The sequence below is a fragment of the Columba livia genome, chromosome 2 (assembly GCF_036013475.1).
Source record: "Columba livia isolate bColLiv1 breed racing homer chromosome 2, bColLiv1.pat.W.v2, whole genome shotgun sequence".
Lineage (NCBI taxonomy): Eukaryota > Metazoa > Chordata > Aves > Columbiformes > Columbidae > Columba > Columba livia.
This window is the reverse complement of record NC_088603.1, coordinates 150,149,666-150,163,783: the sequence shown is the minus strand read 5'-3', so window position 1 is coordinate 150,163,783 and position 14,118 is coordinate 150,149,666. Positions and strand designations below refer to the sequence as shown.

Below are 14,118 nucleotides of genomic sequence, written 5' to 3'. Positions count from 1 at the left end.
ATTACATCAGATTAAAGATCTCAACCAGGGACAAGCAAGTTATCCAGCTGAAAGAGGTAGTGAAACCAGAATTACTTCTTTTAGCTCAACAAGTGGATGATAAATCAGAAATACTAAGGGACTCTTGCCTCTAAGCACTTGCAATCTCTATCTGAAAAAGGGATATCTTTCTAAAAGAGGTGTCAGATGGCACTTGATGAAAAAATCACCAGCAGTTCTTGGAGTTGTTTAGTGGATGCCAAAAAAGATCCTTTCTTTTGACTCGAAATTGTGTGAACCTAAGAAAACTTTTCTCAGCATCACAGAAGTTTGTTGCAATAGTTCTTTTTATAGTTCTTTCCAGACACTTAAGAAATACTCAGTCTTTGAAGGCTTATGCCACTGTGCTGGGAGGAAAGCAGAGTATTACCCTTTTGGTTTTCTTGGTGAAATGTCCACTGGGGGTCCTGGCAGGGGCATATCTTTAGGAAACATGTCCACCCACATCTGTACACGACCCTTGAAAATAAAGAAACAAATATATTTGTAACCCTAATTTAGAGAGACTTTAAAAGCCTTTAAATGTAGTTCTGACATCCAAACGCACCTCTTCCTCTATAAACACCAAGCAGCTCACTATCCTGTAACTATGATTTAATCTGTAAACTTACTATGCAATGTATTTTATTGTCACACACATATTCTATCAAACTCAGAAATCTGGTAAAGTTGAAACTGAACTGAAACATTGGCAACTTCAAAGTAAAATCCATATAGAAATAGTACATGATGAAAGGAAAAAAAAGAACCAAAGCCCAAATACAAGCAGAGTTTGTGTTAACTTACTAAAGTATTTATAAGAATGAAAATATTCTGTCACACCTTGTGTGGTTACTGTGTATTTAGGTAACTGGCTGTACACGTACATGCGTGACAATTGTGAGGTTGATACTGTACAAACTCTTATGGATGCTGTGTCTACAATTTTGCAGGTACAAACAGAAACCACAGCCACTGGAGGGAAAGAAAACTGCTCCTGAGTCTACCATCACCACCATCTGTGAACTGCTCTACCTGCTCCATGCCAGGTTTATCCTTATGGTAGAGAGGCCGAGTCTCAATGTGCTCTGGGACCAGTTTGCATCCAGCTCCAGGTATTTCTTCCCAAGCATGTAAAACCTTCAAGGAGAGATGCTCATATGATTCAACTGGCTCCTCTATAGGAAAGAGTAAAACAAAAAGAACAAAGAGAGCTGAATTATAATGTTGAACCCCTTGGTAATATGTTCCATTAATTATTGAAGACGGTCATTAAAAATATGTTTGAGTTAAAAGGAAGGTTTTATGTATCCCAGCTAAGTAAAGAAGGGTCTTGAAATGCCTTAAATTATTGTAAATAAGGGTACCCACTAGGATCACTAGATGATTAGCACTTAGGCAGTATTTTATCTATAAAACACAGATACTCATTTCACTATTACAGCAGCAGTTTCTAAGATTAAGATGGAAGAAACCTGTGAACTACTCCTTTTACTAAAAGCTGCAAATGTGAGGTTTTTTTACAGTTCATTAAAGACAGGGAGACCTGAATGTTGATGGAGCTGACAGTAAATAGGCACTAGGAATTATATCTACGCTTCATTTTGCCTTGTGATGGGAACAGCAAAGACCCTGCTGGAGAACCGAATCACACCTCAAGTGAAGAGAGCTGGAGTCCATGGGCAAGAACATGTCACATCCTGACCAGCTCAGGTTGGCCACTGGAGGAAGGGAGACACCAGAGAATGGCACCACTAATATTGAAGGTAAGGTGAGTACCAGAAAGTAGGCAAAGTCTTTTGAGCTCTTGAGCTTCTCTTTCCTCCCTTTTTGTGTGTGCTTCACACAAAAGAAACTCAGATTTTTGAAGAGGGATGTCTCCTAGATTAGAAGTACCCAAGTGAGAAGAAAGTTAAGACTTCTTCTGTCAGCAAACATTTGTCTGTTTTCCTACAGTGTTGCTATCTTGGAGTTGCCGGTAGAAGATAAAAGGTTTGTTTGGGATTTAAATAATAGATATTAAACCCTTCTTAATGGCTCAGAGAGGGAGGAAGGATGACCCTCTGGTTATGAGTCCTAGATCACTTTTGTGGACTGACATGGGTTTGAGATGTGACGTATTCCGTCTAATTTTAGCCAGCTAAAAGCAAGGTCTTTAGCCTGAGCTACTCAGTCAGGCAGCCTCAATAGCAAGGACAGATTGTCCCATGATAACCCATATCTTCTCTCAGGCATCTTTCTAAAGATTGCTTTCATCCTTCAAAGATGTTTATTTCTTCCCATTGGCTACAGGTAGTCCTAGACTACCTGGACATATCGGTCAGGCAGTTGGATTAGATGATTGTTGTGGATCCCTTCCAACCAAACTATTTTTTCTATTTTTTCTATTTTTTCTATTTTTTCTATTTTTTCTATTTTTTCTATTTTTTCTATTTTTTCTATTCTATTCTATTCTATTCTATTCTGTTCTGTTCTGTTCTGTTCTGTTCTGTTCTGTTCCGTTCCGTTCCGTTCCATTATATTCTTCTGTACTCCTAAAGATAAACTGTTGTTACTCTTGCAGTATAAAGCTGAAGGTAAGCCCCACAAGTATAATTTTCTCCACCTGTAAAGTGGGAAGGGTACTGCTTCCCCTTTTTGATAACTCTCTATAGCTCAAATCTGTGGTCTTAGTTTTATAGACCCAAATGATGACGTACACAGGAACCCATTCCTGGGAGTGTTCAAGACCATGCTGGATGGGGCTTTGAGCAACCTGGTCTAGTGGAAGGTGTTCCTGCCCATGGCAGGGGATTGGAAATAAATGATCTTTAAGGTCCCTTCCAACCCAAGCCATTATATGATTCTATGAAATAAAGACCCAGGTGTACTTGTCAGAACAGCAGCCTGGATAAGGTTTATGCAGAAGACTCTATGCTGTAAACTGTATCTTTATAACATGTTAAAAACTTCTGTACACAGGTACTTCGAATTTTGCCATCCGGTTCTGTATTTCCTTGCTTTTGGTTTCCATCCCTTGCTTTTGGTTTCCATCATCTTGTCTGATGTTGGTTTGTCTGAAGCTCATTTTAGTGAACCAGAATTTTGAGCAAGAGGTCCTGTTGCTGGTAATTGCAGTTAGTCATCTGCTAGTGAGAAAAGCAAACAACACTACTGGAGTTATAAATCTCTCTCAGGACAAGAAACAAAAGATCAATCAACTCTTCTCCCTTCAACAGTGCTATCTGAGCAGCCTTCCACTTGATGTGTTAGCTATATTTTGTAGCTGCCAAGGGGAATTTGCTCAGAGACAACTAAGCACAGAGAAGGGAGTACAGATTTCCCTAGGCTGCCAGTGTCCACTGATGTCTCCAAGAGCAGCTCCTTTTGCTTCCCCTTTAAAGTCTCCATCCTCACACCTCTTTTCCTTACCCTTAGTATAAAACTGAATGACAGAATGGAAGAGGGTTGGAAGAGACCTTCAAGGATCATCTTGTCCAACTCACTGCCATGGGCAGGATCATTTTTCACTAGATCAGTGCTTTAGAAGAGCAGTTAGAGTAGTAATAACCAAGAGAAGATAAAAAACAACAGAGGAAAGGTAAGACTGGCAGGTAAGTGTCCTGGAACCTGGCTGTGGTCAAACAGAGGACTTTTCTGACCCTGACTCACTGCATATCCCTTCCCCCTTCATCTCACTTCTTGGGTCTGTCTACACTAGTATTTTAGTTTAGACAGGGAATGCATTTTTTAAAGGACTCTCCTTGACTTCTCATGCTTTGATTTGCTGTGTGGAAGGATCTCAGGACATGCAAGCTGCACTCCTTTCAGATGAAACTGTTCCAAGAGGGTCCCCTGCACTCCAACCAATCCTGGGCACCCCACCCTTGGAATCAGGCAGGAGCTAGTCCAAAGTATCCCCCAACACCTACCATGGGGGTGTCAGGTCATCAGTAATAACTGTCTGACTTTATAGATTCTCTGCAATTAAGCTGCAGTAATAGCTAATACAGACACAGCCTTCATCAGCCCAGTTGTATGAGTATTTCAAAGCAGAGAGAGGTTCCAGTAAACTGACTTTAGAGTGTACAGCACAATAGGGCCCCAGCTAGAGCTTGAACAGTCTCTTGGTGCTGCTACAATGCAGTTGAAGAATGATTAACTACTTCATTACCATTCTCAGCTTCTGTGAAGACTGTCTGTCCTTTAAATACTTTTGTTCCTACTTGTATTTCCCCAGGCCGCATGAAGGGTCCACTTATTCTGTAGTCCTTACATAGCTTAGTGAGGATCTCACTTGGCTTGATTGCATCTCTCCATGCATTGTACCCTTCTCTGCAAGGAGAAAACAGAGAGTGAAGAAAAATGGGTGAGGTTTTCCTTCAGCAAAGCACACGGGCAAATCAGGACTTCCCATGCAGAGATTCACGTTATGGTCAGTGGCCCTGACATTTGCTTAGCCAAACTTTTCCTTTGAATTGTCCAGCTCTACTTCTTACTTGAGATACCTCCTCTGTCTGCTCGGGTTCTGGGCCAATCACTCGTTTCTCTTAAAACACAAGAGAAGCTGAGGCAGCCTTATCCACAGCTTTGACAAAGTAGGCCAGGCATTGGCATGCTCTCCAAGAGGAAAAGGATCAGAGTTCGTTCCCTGTTCTACCTAAAAGGATTCAAGTCTACATGTTCTACCTCCATTTAAGGAGAAGTGTTCTGTAGGTCCCAAATACAGAGGAAAAGCTGAGATTATCTGGGACCTGAAACAAGCACATAAAGAAATATCTTACACTGGAGGCTGAGCTGACAATGAGAGTTGTGGGGTTTGGTTTTTGTTTCTGGATTGCTTTTTTACATTGCACAACCTTTGTTTGTAGGTAAAATAGAGAAGCAACCATATGAGAAGAACCACAAACCCACATCTCTCATGTTAGTGCCTCAACCCAGCGTGATTGAGTTATTTTAGTTTGACTTTCTCTGCATTAATTAATCTTTGTGCACAACGTCCTTGAGTGTACAGCCGTATGACAGGGATGAGGAGGTCAGCACCACTGGCCTATGACCCACCTCCATTCAGAGGCCACGGCAGCATCCCCACTCTGCTCCTGCTGCCCCCAGTGCCACACCAGTCCCACCACCCTTGCTGCAGTCACTCCAGTTGCAGCTGAATAGTTGAGAGCAGAGTAGAGATCTGTCACAACTTCTCTGACAGATTATTTTGCATTTGCCCTTTAAGCCTCTTCAAAGGCAGTTTATCAAGCAGGTATGTTATACATAGCCTGTTTTCTATCTAAAATACTTGGTTGAACACACAATGCTGTTAATTTTAAAATATCCACTTCCTACTGAGGCTGGCAGCTACCCAAAGCCACTGCTAAGCTCTTTGGTGAAATTTAATTAATGTACCTCCTGTGACACTTCTGTGTTGGAGAAAGCATAATATTCATTCACATCTGGAATTCCTCCTTCCAGAAAAGTCATTCGCTGTGTGCTGCTCCCTGTTGCTGTCTGCAGAGATACTTACATTTCATATTGACTTTGTAACCCACAGGTAGCTCGATGCCTGCTGTAGAAACGATTTTCCAAATCAATTTTAGTCTCTCCAATGAGATCATCTGTTCCCACAAAGTCATGGTCGTAGATCAGGACTGTGAGCAAGGAATCCTTGGGGAACGTAGCTTGGATTTCAAATGATCTACAGCATAAAATGAGAACTACATGCGGTCAAATCAGTTTTGAAGCCTAAAGGACTAAGTTAATGAACACTGTGCAAACGTTTGGCAAGTGACTCTTCTAATAAGAACTGGGGATTTTTTTGTAGTATTTTTTTGTTTCAATGAAATATCTGAACATACTAGAAACACACAGTACAAAAGCATTTTCTTTCTCCTGCTTCCCTTCTTCCCTCATACAGTTCTAAGATCGTATCTACCTACAGTAGACAGAGCAATGGGACTGAGCTGGTCAGCTGCAATGATTTATCCTGAATCCCACAGAGGTGGAAATATGCAAATTACAGGGCTAACAAAGCTGTATGTATAAGAGATCTCACATACTTTTCAGAATGCCCAAAATGAATATCTGAGTCTTTTCTGTTTTATTCCAAAAGCTCCAGAATAAAAATTGCACATAGGAATCTGGGGGCACTGAACAAAATTATCAGGCAAAAGCTTTAAAACAAGATTCAAAAAAACAAAGATCAGAACTCCCTTTTCACACAGAACATTTTTCAGGGATAGGAATTGTTGTTGGGATGTTTAGAGAAGGTGAAAATATAAAAGTGATTTTTAAAAGGATTTGACAAGTCAGTGGAAGACAGAACATCCTCATCAGCACGATGTTGGTTCCAGATTTCTCCAGAGCACGGGCAAAACTGATTTTTGTCTCCTGAAGGATGAGTTTTTCCCTTTTTCTCAAAGAGGCTGAAGTCAATTTTTTAGCAAGAGCAGAACAGATTTTGGGGGAGAGAGATGTTTGGGAATGGTGTGGGATTGCTAGAGGTTGGTGGTGTCACGATGACTAGGGCTTCTAGCATGCTGAGAGGTGGTTACCATGACTGATGCTACTGCTGCGAAGGAATTGCTGGTCCAGTCACCCCAGTGGGTCCCTCCAACTCAGGACAGTCTATGATTCTATATGCATCAATAGTGGCTGTGCTTTACGATTTATCGTAATGATGGTTCAGTTGCAACCTCTGCTAAGGAAGAGCTTAAATCACAGAAACTGACACGGCATTCTATGGAGGCACCACTCTGTTCTTGTCTTTTCTTCTTACACTTTTTTCTTTAAGTCTCTGCTTTTGCAAACAGGACTCTGGCCTAGGGGCTTTCGGTCCAATGTAGTATAGATTCTCTTCCTTAATGTTTTACAGAATAACTCCATCTCAATCCAAAATATTTTCAGCCTTCTTAAAACAGGGAAACTTACTGGTAAAAAAAACAGTTAATAGCATTAACAATATAAATAATCACAAAGCATCAATACTACAATGATGTTCACTGACAGCTTACCCCGGCTTCTCCATTCAGAAGACTGTGTGGGTTCAAAAAACTATTTTTTTTTGTCCTAGTCCTAATGTGATGAGATTTATTTGGCACTCTATTCAAACTTAAATAGCAACAAAGACTGTGAAACCACACTTTACTGTGCTGATATTTATTTCACTTCAAAATTAACACCTGCATTCACTTGCACAGACATGATCATTTGTTGATTCATTTTGTCTCATGCATCATTTTGCAAAGCCTCTCATAGATTGCATTCTGTGATGTGTTTTGACTGGTATGAAAGTGAAATAATTTATAAAGATACAGGATTACACCAATTCTCAATGTTTTATCAAGTAGAATTACAAAACATCTTTGTCATAGTAACAACAATAGTGGCAGCAAGTGATAAAGCAGAAATCACCCTTCAATAAGAAAATATGCTATCACTGACCTTCCAAATACCGGGTTTAGCTGCTTGGGGATGTAGTTTTCCCTGTCTTTAATTTCAGTGTTGCCCAGTCTCAGGACAATGTAGGGGTCTGACTTGCCATCTGGATCAGCTGGACTGAGGTTAAACGCCTGTTAGGAATAAAGATTGTGACCTCAAGAAGCAGCATGGTCAGTACACAGGACTGTGGGTCTCCTGCCAACTCCTGGGTGTTCTGGAAGTGCAGGGGCTTTGTTTGCTTCATGTAGTTTAAAATTTGGCATTTAGCTTTGCAGGTTACTGGGAAAAGATGATCTGGATGAAGAAAGTTTGCAAAGGTGCAGCAGATGTAAGTGCTGTCCCACCACTAAGATGGAAATAGAGATGAGCAGGAGGGGCAACACTAGGAAGAAGCTGACTGCACAAGTTTATGAAGGATTAATGAAAGGTTTCCCCAAAATGTTCGTCCAGATCCTCGAAAAATTAAAAAAAGCTCTTCAGACTGTATTTATGAGGTGGCTTGGAAGTCTTTATATTCAGGAAATAAAGCAACCTCTTTCTATTTTTCTCTTCTGTTTTGTTTGTCATTGTCTCTTTGGCATGCCATTCTTCCCATCTTAGATCACCAGCAACTGTCTTGTTTCTCTGAAACACTAGCTCCTTCTATCCCCTTCACTTCTCACACCATGCTCCCTCATCACCTCATTCTCTGTATTTCTACGACCTTCTCCACTCCATAACTTATTCACAGCATCTACTACTTTGATTACATGCAGTTCATAGAACTCAAAAAATATCATCCCATTTCCCTCTTCCCAAGAAGGTTTTGTTTAAATGTGTGTCATTTCGAAACAGCTCTACTGACTAAAAATAGCTGAGTTTGGATAACATGGATGGAACAGGTTGTCCATACTGTGTTATTTATGTCTCTAGCCCTTTCAGTTTGAATAAGTAAAGTGATTCTCATGTCTTGTGATTTATCATGAGGAATATGTAACATTTTCTACTCTGAACACCCATTTCTACAACATGAAACCTCTGAAATATGACCAATAAAAATTGTACCACATGGATGAGGATTTTCAGAAGCTTCACTTCAAAGAGACTGGAGGTAAACTAAGTTGAAAAGAAACGTTCAAGTTATCTCAATGTTAAAAGAACATCTGTGTACTTACTGCCACAATATAAACCCTGATGAGGACATTGACGGAGTGGTTTGGTGGTATCCCTTGCAGGATGCGGGGCTGCCCTCCGTCCAGCAAGTTGCCATCCTCAGGACTTGGGTATATGCAAAAGGAGCCCTAGTAATACACTTTCATTTATCTCTCTCAAAAACAGATCAAATATAACGCAAAAACAACCTTTTGAATGCAAACAAAACATCATTCATGCAGCCTGCAATGCAGTACCTACATATACACAGCACATTTACTGGTACCGCTCAAAGGGAAGAGTGGCTTCAGTGCATTAAACATCATCTTTTAAAATGTCTTTGCTCTATAGAATGGTACTATCATCGCTTTTAAATGGTCATAATAAGTGCTTGCATGGTCTCAGCTCTCTATTTCATTATTTAAAGGACTAACTCCTGCAGGTGTTTGAAATCTGGTTTTCTTGGTATTAATATTCTAAAAATTATATTTTGTCGTTAGCTGTATATTTGCAAACTGATAATTCCACTGAGTTAGTTTCACAACACAGTGACTGAAATTCAACTGTATTTTAGCAGCCACTGTACAACTCATATAAACCAATATTGACTCGTGCTGCTGAGTAGCTCACACTGCCTCAAAGCAACTAGAAAGTCATTTGAACAGAAATTTGCATTGCAAACTAATTGAGGTATCAATGAGTTCAATCAGTTCCTTTAAACTACAAAGTGCTTGAAATTCTACTAACATTATTCATGCTTTGAACTACACTTTTGGATTGCCTAATGGTGCCCTGGATCAGGCTGGAGTAGCGGTAAGAGTCTCCATTTAAATTACTGAAAATTGCATATAAGGTGCTGTAACTGACAGCTCAGCAATTAAGATACATTAGTGGAATCCGGACCATTCAATATATCCCTTCTCCCTCTTCTGTGATTGAAAACATTTTTGTAATTCCTTATTTCAAAACAACAGTGAACACCTAGTGCTGGATTCTGCTTTCATCTATCAGATAACAGGAAAGGAAAAATATGACTCTGGATCCAATAAAAGAGATAAGTATTTACAACAGACTGTCAATGTCTTTTTCTTTCATCTTTGGCATACCTGAGATATGCATGAAAACATAAAGTCTCTAAAGTATTACTCATTTAATCAACACTAAAGCTCACCTTAAACTTTCCTATTATTCTGTCTTCAGAGTCAGCATGAACTTCGTCATTAGATTTTCCTCTTAAGAGATGGAAAGTTTTCACCCAGTCCTCAAAGTTATTAAATTCACTCTCCAAGTCTCCTTCATAAATCTTTGAAAACAGGAGAATGCTTATTTTTTTATGGTGCAGTGAAAATATTTATGGCAACTTTTTTATTACAGGATGACTAGAATTCCATTTTGACTCAAATACACATTTTTAATAAAATCGAAGCTTTGCAAAAGTTCTTGAGGAAAAAAAGAAGTTAATTCCCCACTTTAAAAAAGAGCATTTTTGTCCTTAACCAAAGTCCTTTCCAACTACTGGAATAGCATGTTAATGCAGAAGGTAGAAGTGGCTCTAGAAGGACCAGAATGAACATTTATAAGCACTGATGTGGGGGGGAAAAGAGTGTGGAGGTGGGGTGCTTTGCTTCTGTTCCCTCTCTGCAGTGTGCCTTTCATGCACCTACCCATTCTGTTATTTTAATGTATCAGAACATGAGAGCAAAGCAGAAACTAATGAAGTGATGTGGGGACAGAGCTTTAGGATAGGTAAGAGACCAGACCATTTTTTAAAGGATGCTTTTTTCTTTCAACACTCTCCCCTGTAATTTATCAAGTGTTATTCAGTGTGAAATAGAAGGGCCTAGACTACTGCCATCTCTCAAAAAAATGGAAACAGTGGTTTAGAATTACCCTTTATTCAGCTAAAATCGAATTCAAGAAGTCCTAATATTTTCAAGCCTCCTCCAGTCATTTTTCATGACCCACAGAGTTTTCTTTGAATTCCTTCTATCTTTATCCAACCAAATTTAATGCAAAATGAATGCTAACTTGCATCAGGAAGGACATTACCAGCAATTGCAGTGATGCTTTCCATAGTCTTTTTTAAGTCACTCTTAATAGGCTGTAATATCTCCAACATCAAATTTGGAATTTCCAAATTCAGTGTATTACAGGAGAGTGACAAAACTGAATTTTCACTTATACCTCTCTGGTTGTATCTATCCAGGTAACTTAAAGGTCTAAGGCCAAGAAGGCCACATCCACCCTACAAGAACCTAGTTTCCTCTGTGTCTCATGTGCTGATATGCATTGCCACCATAATTTTGTGCCTTTTATTCGTTTCAAAGTGACTGAAATAAATGTAAGGAGGGCATTGTTAAACTCAGCCACTGATGTCAGATTTTGGAGAGAGTGAATAACAGCTTCACACCTTAGCCTTACTTCTTTCTTACCTGCAGGGTTGCTAGGTTTGGAGTTTCTTTCTGTTTCTTTTTCAATGTCTTGTCCTTCTTCTTTTTGTCTGGCTCCTCTTCTACGATCAATGCGATGTGGTCAGAAGTCTGCTTATCTGCAGAGATTTCATGACATCATGTAGGTTTTAGTGAGCAAAGCCCATGAAATGCTTTCAGATCAGGATGCAAAATATATTTTAAAGGTTTCCCCTTGCTCTTTCTGCATTCATTTTCCCACTGCCAAGCATAGGGTCCTCTTTTTTTTCCCCACCACTCCTCCCAGACATAGAGGTGGCATTTTATCCTCCCTGTGGCCTAACAGTCTTCATGATGAGCTTTGTGGACCAAGTGTGATGGCGTCCTGTATAAATTCCTCCCTGTAGGCCATCTCCCAGAATACCCTTTTCCTTCATTTCTGAGTCCTCCCAAACATAAACTATTAAATCTTAACATCTTTCACATTAAAAGGCTTATTTAAAACTGGAAGACACTATTTAGGCTGACTGGTACTTCAGATTTCAGGTAATGCAAGCCCGTCTCTGCTCAAAGACATCACAAGTGTATCTCACCTTGTGAAAGCCCAGAAGTATGAGAAATGGAAGGAGGTATCTGAGCAGCCCCAAGTCAGACTCCAAACACTGAAAGGAGGCTTCCTAACAAAGACAGGCTGAGCTTTCAAAAATGGCACTGAGACGGTTCAGTTCTTTGGCTAAATTTTGGATTTTCATAGAATCAACGAATCATTTAGGTTGGAAAAGACCTCTAAGATAGTTGAGTCCAAATATAAGTAATTGAATCCAACCATTTTGAGTTCTCTTTACCTTCATATTTTGAGTAGTTTGTGTGTGTTTGATATCATTAAATATTTCAAAAATATATATATGTATACATTATATCAATGTTGTCCTCTATGTATAATATTTGTCATCATAGGTTAAAATACATAACAAAAACTATCAGAAGAGTATTTACAAGATCTGAAGTCATCAGTCAAAATCAATATGTCACAACCGCATGAATAGCATGTGAATGGATGTTACAATATCAAGTAAATATCTAATGGTAAGTGAATATCACACCTTTGTAGAACATTTTCTATTTGAATATTTCATGTATCTGGTCAAGTGATTTCCTCTCAGAAACCGATCTCCATCTCATCTCTCAGCAGCTCTGATGATCACTGAAACACTGTCAGCTGCTATTTCCAGAAGGATACCATCTGACATTTAGGTCATATCTTCTATCCACAGCGATCTCAACACCTCCTTTAAAATAGAAATCACCTCAACTGTTGATGAAGTGCACTCAGCCTTGGCACGGGAAGATGCTATAGTTCAATTCTGAATAGCAGCTCTGTGTAAACAGTGCAGATTTGTTTGTTTTCTTTCCCACGCTGCTGAAGCTGTCGCTTATGTCAGAAAAAAAAGAAAAAATCTAGATCTCTGTTTGATTGTGGGAAGACCTGTTAAGCCATGGAGTATGAACCTAGGGAGACATATGTATACATACACACACACACACAGAGACCCTATTTCTGGCCAATCCTTTCAGGTTCTTGTGCAAAATATTTTCTGCTTGAACCTGAGCTAGACACAAAATTTCACAGCCACAGAAGTAACACACATGCCTATGGAGTCTCCTAGCAGAATCTGTTCCTACATCATGGATTTTGAATTGGATTCAAAACTGAAAGAAATTTATTTTCTAGACCTGTTAAAAATGCAACCTAAGATTAGTATAATATCCACCTTGTATCATTTAGGAATTTGACTTCACAAGTCTTCATGCAGGAGACTTGAACGACAGGAAACTTTTATGTTAACTCCACGCTGCCTGTGAAGTAATAACCTACCTGCCATCTGATCATCTGCAGAGGAAAGAACCCCTTATACTGTTGGAACTCTGTTATCAGATATTAACTGCTGACAGTAAAATACTACAGAAGCAAACCACTAGTACAAAATAATAGAAAAATGCAAATAGTTCACTTACTGTCTTCTGCTTTTCCCTCACTGGAAAAAATTCCTTTTGCCTTTCAAAAGAAAAAGATGTTGGAGAAACCCCTCATTATGAATGTAATACAAAAATGCAATAATTCACAAGTAAATCTGCTTTTACAATATTGCACATTCATGAGAGTTTTTGGTATTCTGTGTGACTTACTTTTTGCATTTTGAGCACAGAAGCATAATATTTTGACCACCAGTCAATAACATTTTCAGCTGATTCATCTGCAATTGTTCTTTTTCTCCTTCTCGTTGACCGTCGGATGGATTTTTTCGTATCCTACCAAAGCACAGGGAAAATACTGTTGAACTCCAGAACTGATTAAAACTAATCACCTGACTCACGACATCAAGCATGAACAGATGTCTAGAAGAAAACATCAGCCTCCAAGAGCTAAATAAAATACAATATGAATTAGTGTCTCTGTCTTTCATTCCAAGACACTTCATGGTGGTCATCATATTAAAGCTATCTATATATTACTTACTGATGATGCCAAAACATTGAACATTTGAGACGTTGCCACAGGAGCAACCCATGCAACAGGCTACATGAAGAAATACATGATCTACATAGAGAAATAGATAATAATTTGAGGGATCTAAACATTCAGATACAAGTCAGTTTCTACCACTTAAGTCTGCAAGTATTTTAAGGATTCTCATTATTACTTTGTTGCCTTTTAGAAGGAGAAAGAGTCTCAATAGTTGCCGCAAGTTAATTGTTCTCTTCCCACAAAACAGCTACAATTGTTTCCTGAAGACCACCTGCTCACATGGCAAATCTTAATAACTTCATTCTTGCCCTTGTGAAACAGTATTTCATCCTGCACCCTTTACAGAGAGTTGTCAGCTTGGCTGGGGAGGCTGGAGAAAAGATAGATAACTGGAAATGATAGATAAGTGAGTATTATAATTAATATGACACAGATGGTTAAATTATGGGGTTCTCTCTAGGACTCTTTTCTTACTATACTTTGCTGTCATGCTTCAGAATTGTTCTGTACCAGATGAAAAATCCAGACTAGTGTGTACATCTAGGGAACAATACATCCCCGTAGTTTCTTTGACATCCTTATTATGAAGGATGCTGAAAACATCTGACCACTGAAACATCAAAG

General features: G+C 39.2%; 1 protein-coding gene across 1 annotated transcript in view; it reads right to left on the bottom strand.

Moving 5' to 3' along the window:
- The window catches only part of FER1L6 (fer-1 like family member 6), a 98,060-nt gene that overhangs the window by 12,874 nt on the left and 71,068 nt on the right, over window positions 1-14,118 (bottom strand). Inside the window, exons 27-36 of the mRNA XM_065054349.1 lie at window positions 13,155-13,277; window positions 12,984-13,023; window positions 10,992-11,107; window positions 9,731-9,862; window positions 8,583-8,708; window positions 7,432-7,559; window positions 5,516-5,686; window positions 4,172-4,332; window positions 1,054-1,196; window positions 410-498 (exon numbers count right to left, since the gene is read on the bottom strand). Of these exons, the coding sequence (XP_064910421.1) occupies window positions 410-498; window positions 1,054-1,196; window positions 4,172-4,332; window positions 5,516-5,686; window positions 7,432-7,559; window positions 8,583-8,708; window positions 9,731-9,862; window positions 10,992-11,107; window positions 12,984-13,023; window positions 13,155-13,277 (1,229 nt within the window). The remainder of the gene's footprint in view (window positions 1-409; window positions 499-1,053; window positions 1,197-4,171; window positions 4,333-5,515; window positions 5,687-7,431; window positions 7,560-8,582; window positions 8,709-9,730; window positions 9,863-10,991; window positions 11,108-12,983; window positions 13,024-13,154; window positions 13,278-14,118) is intronic.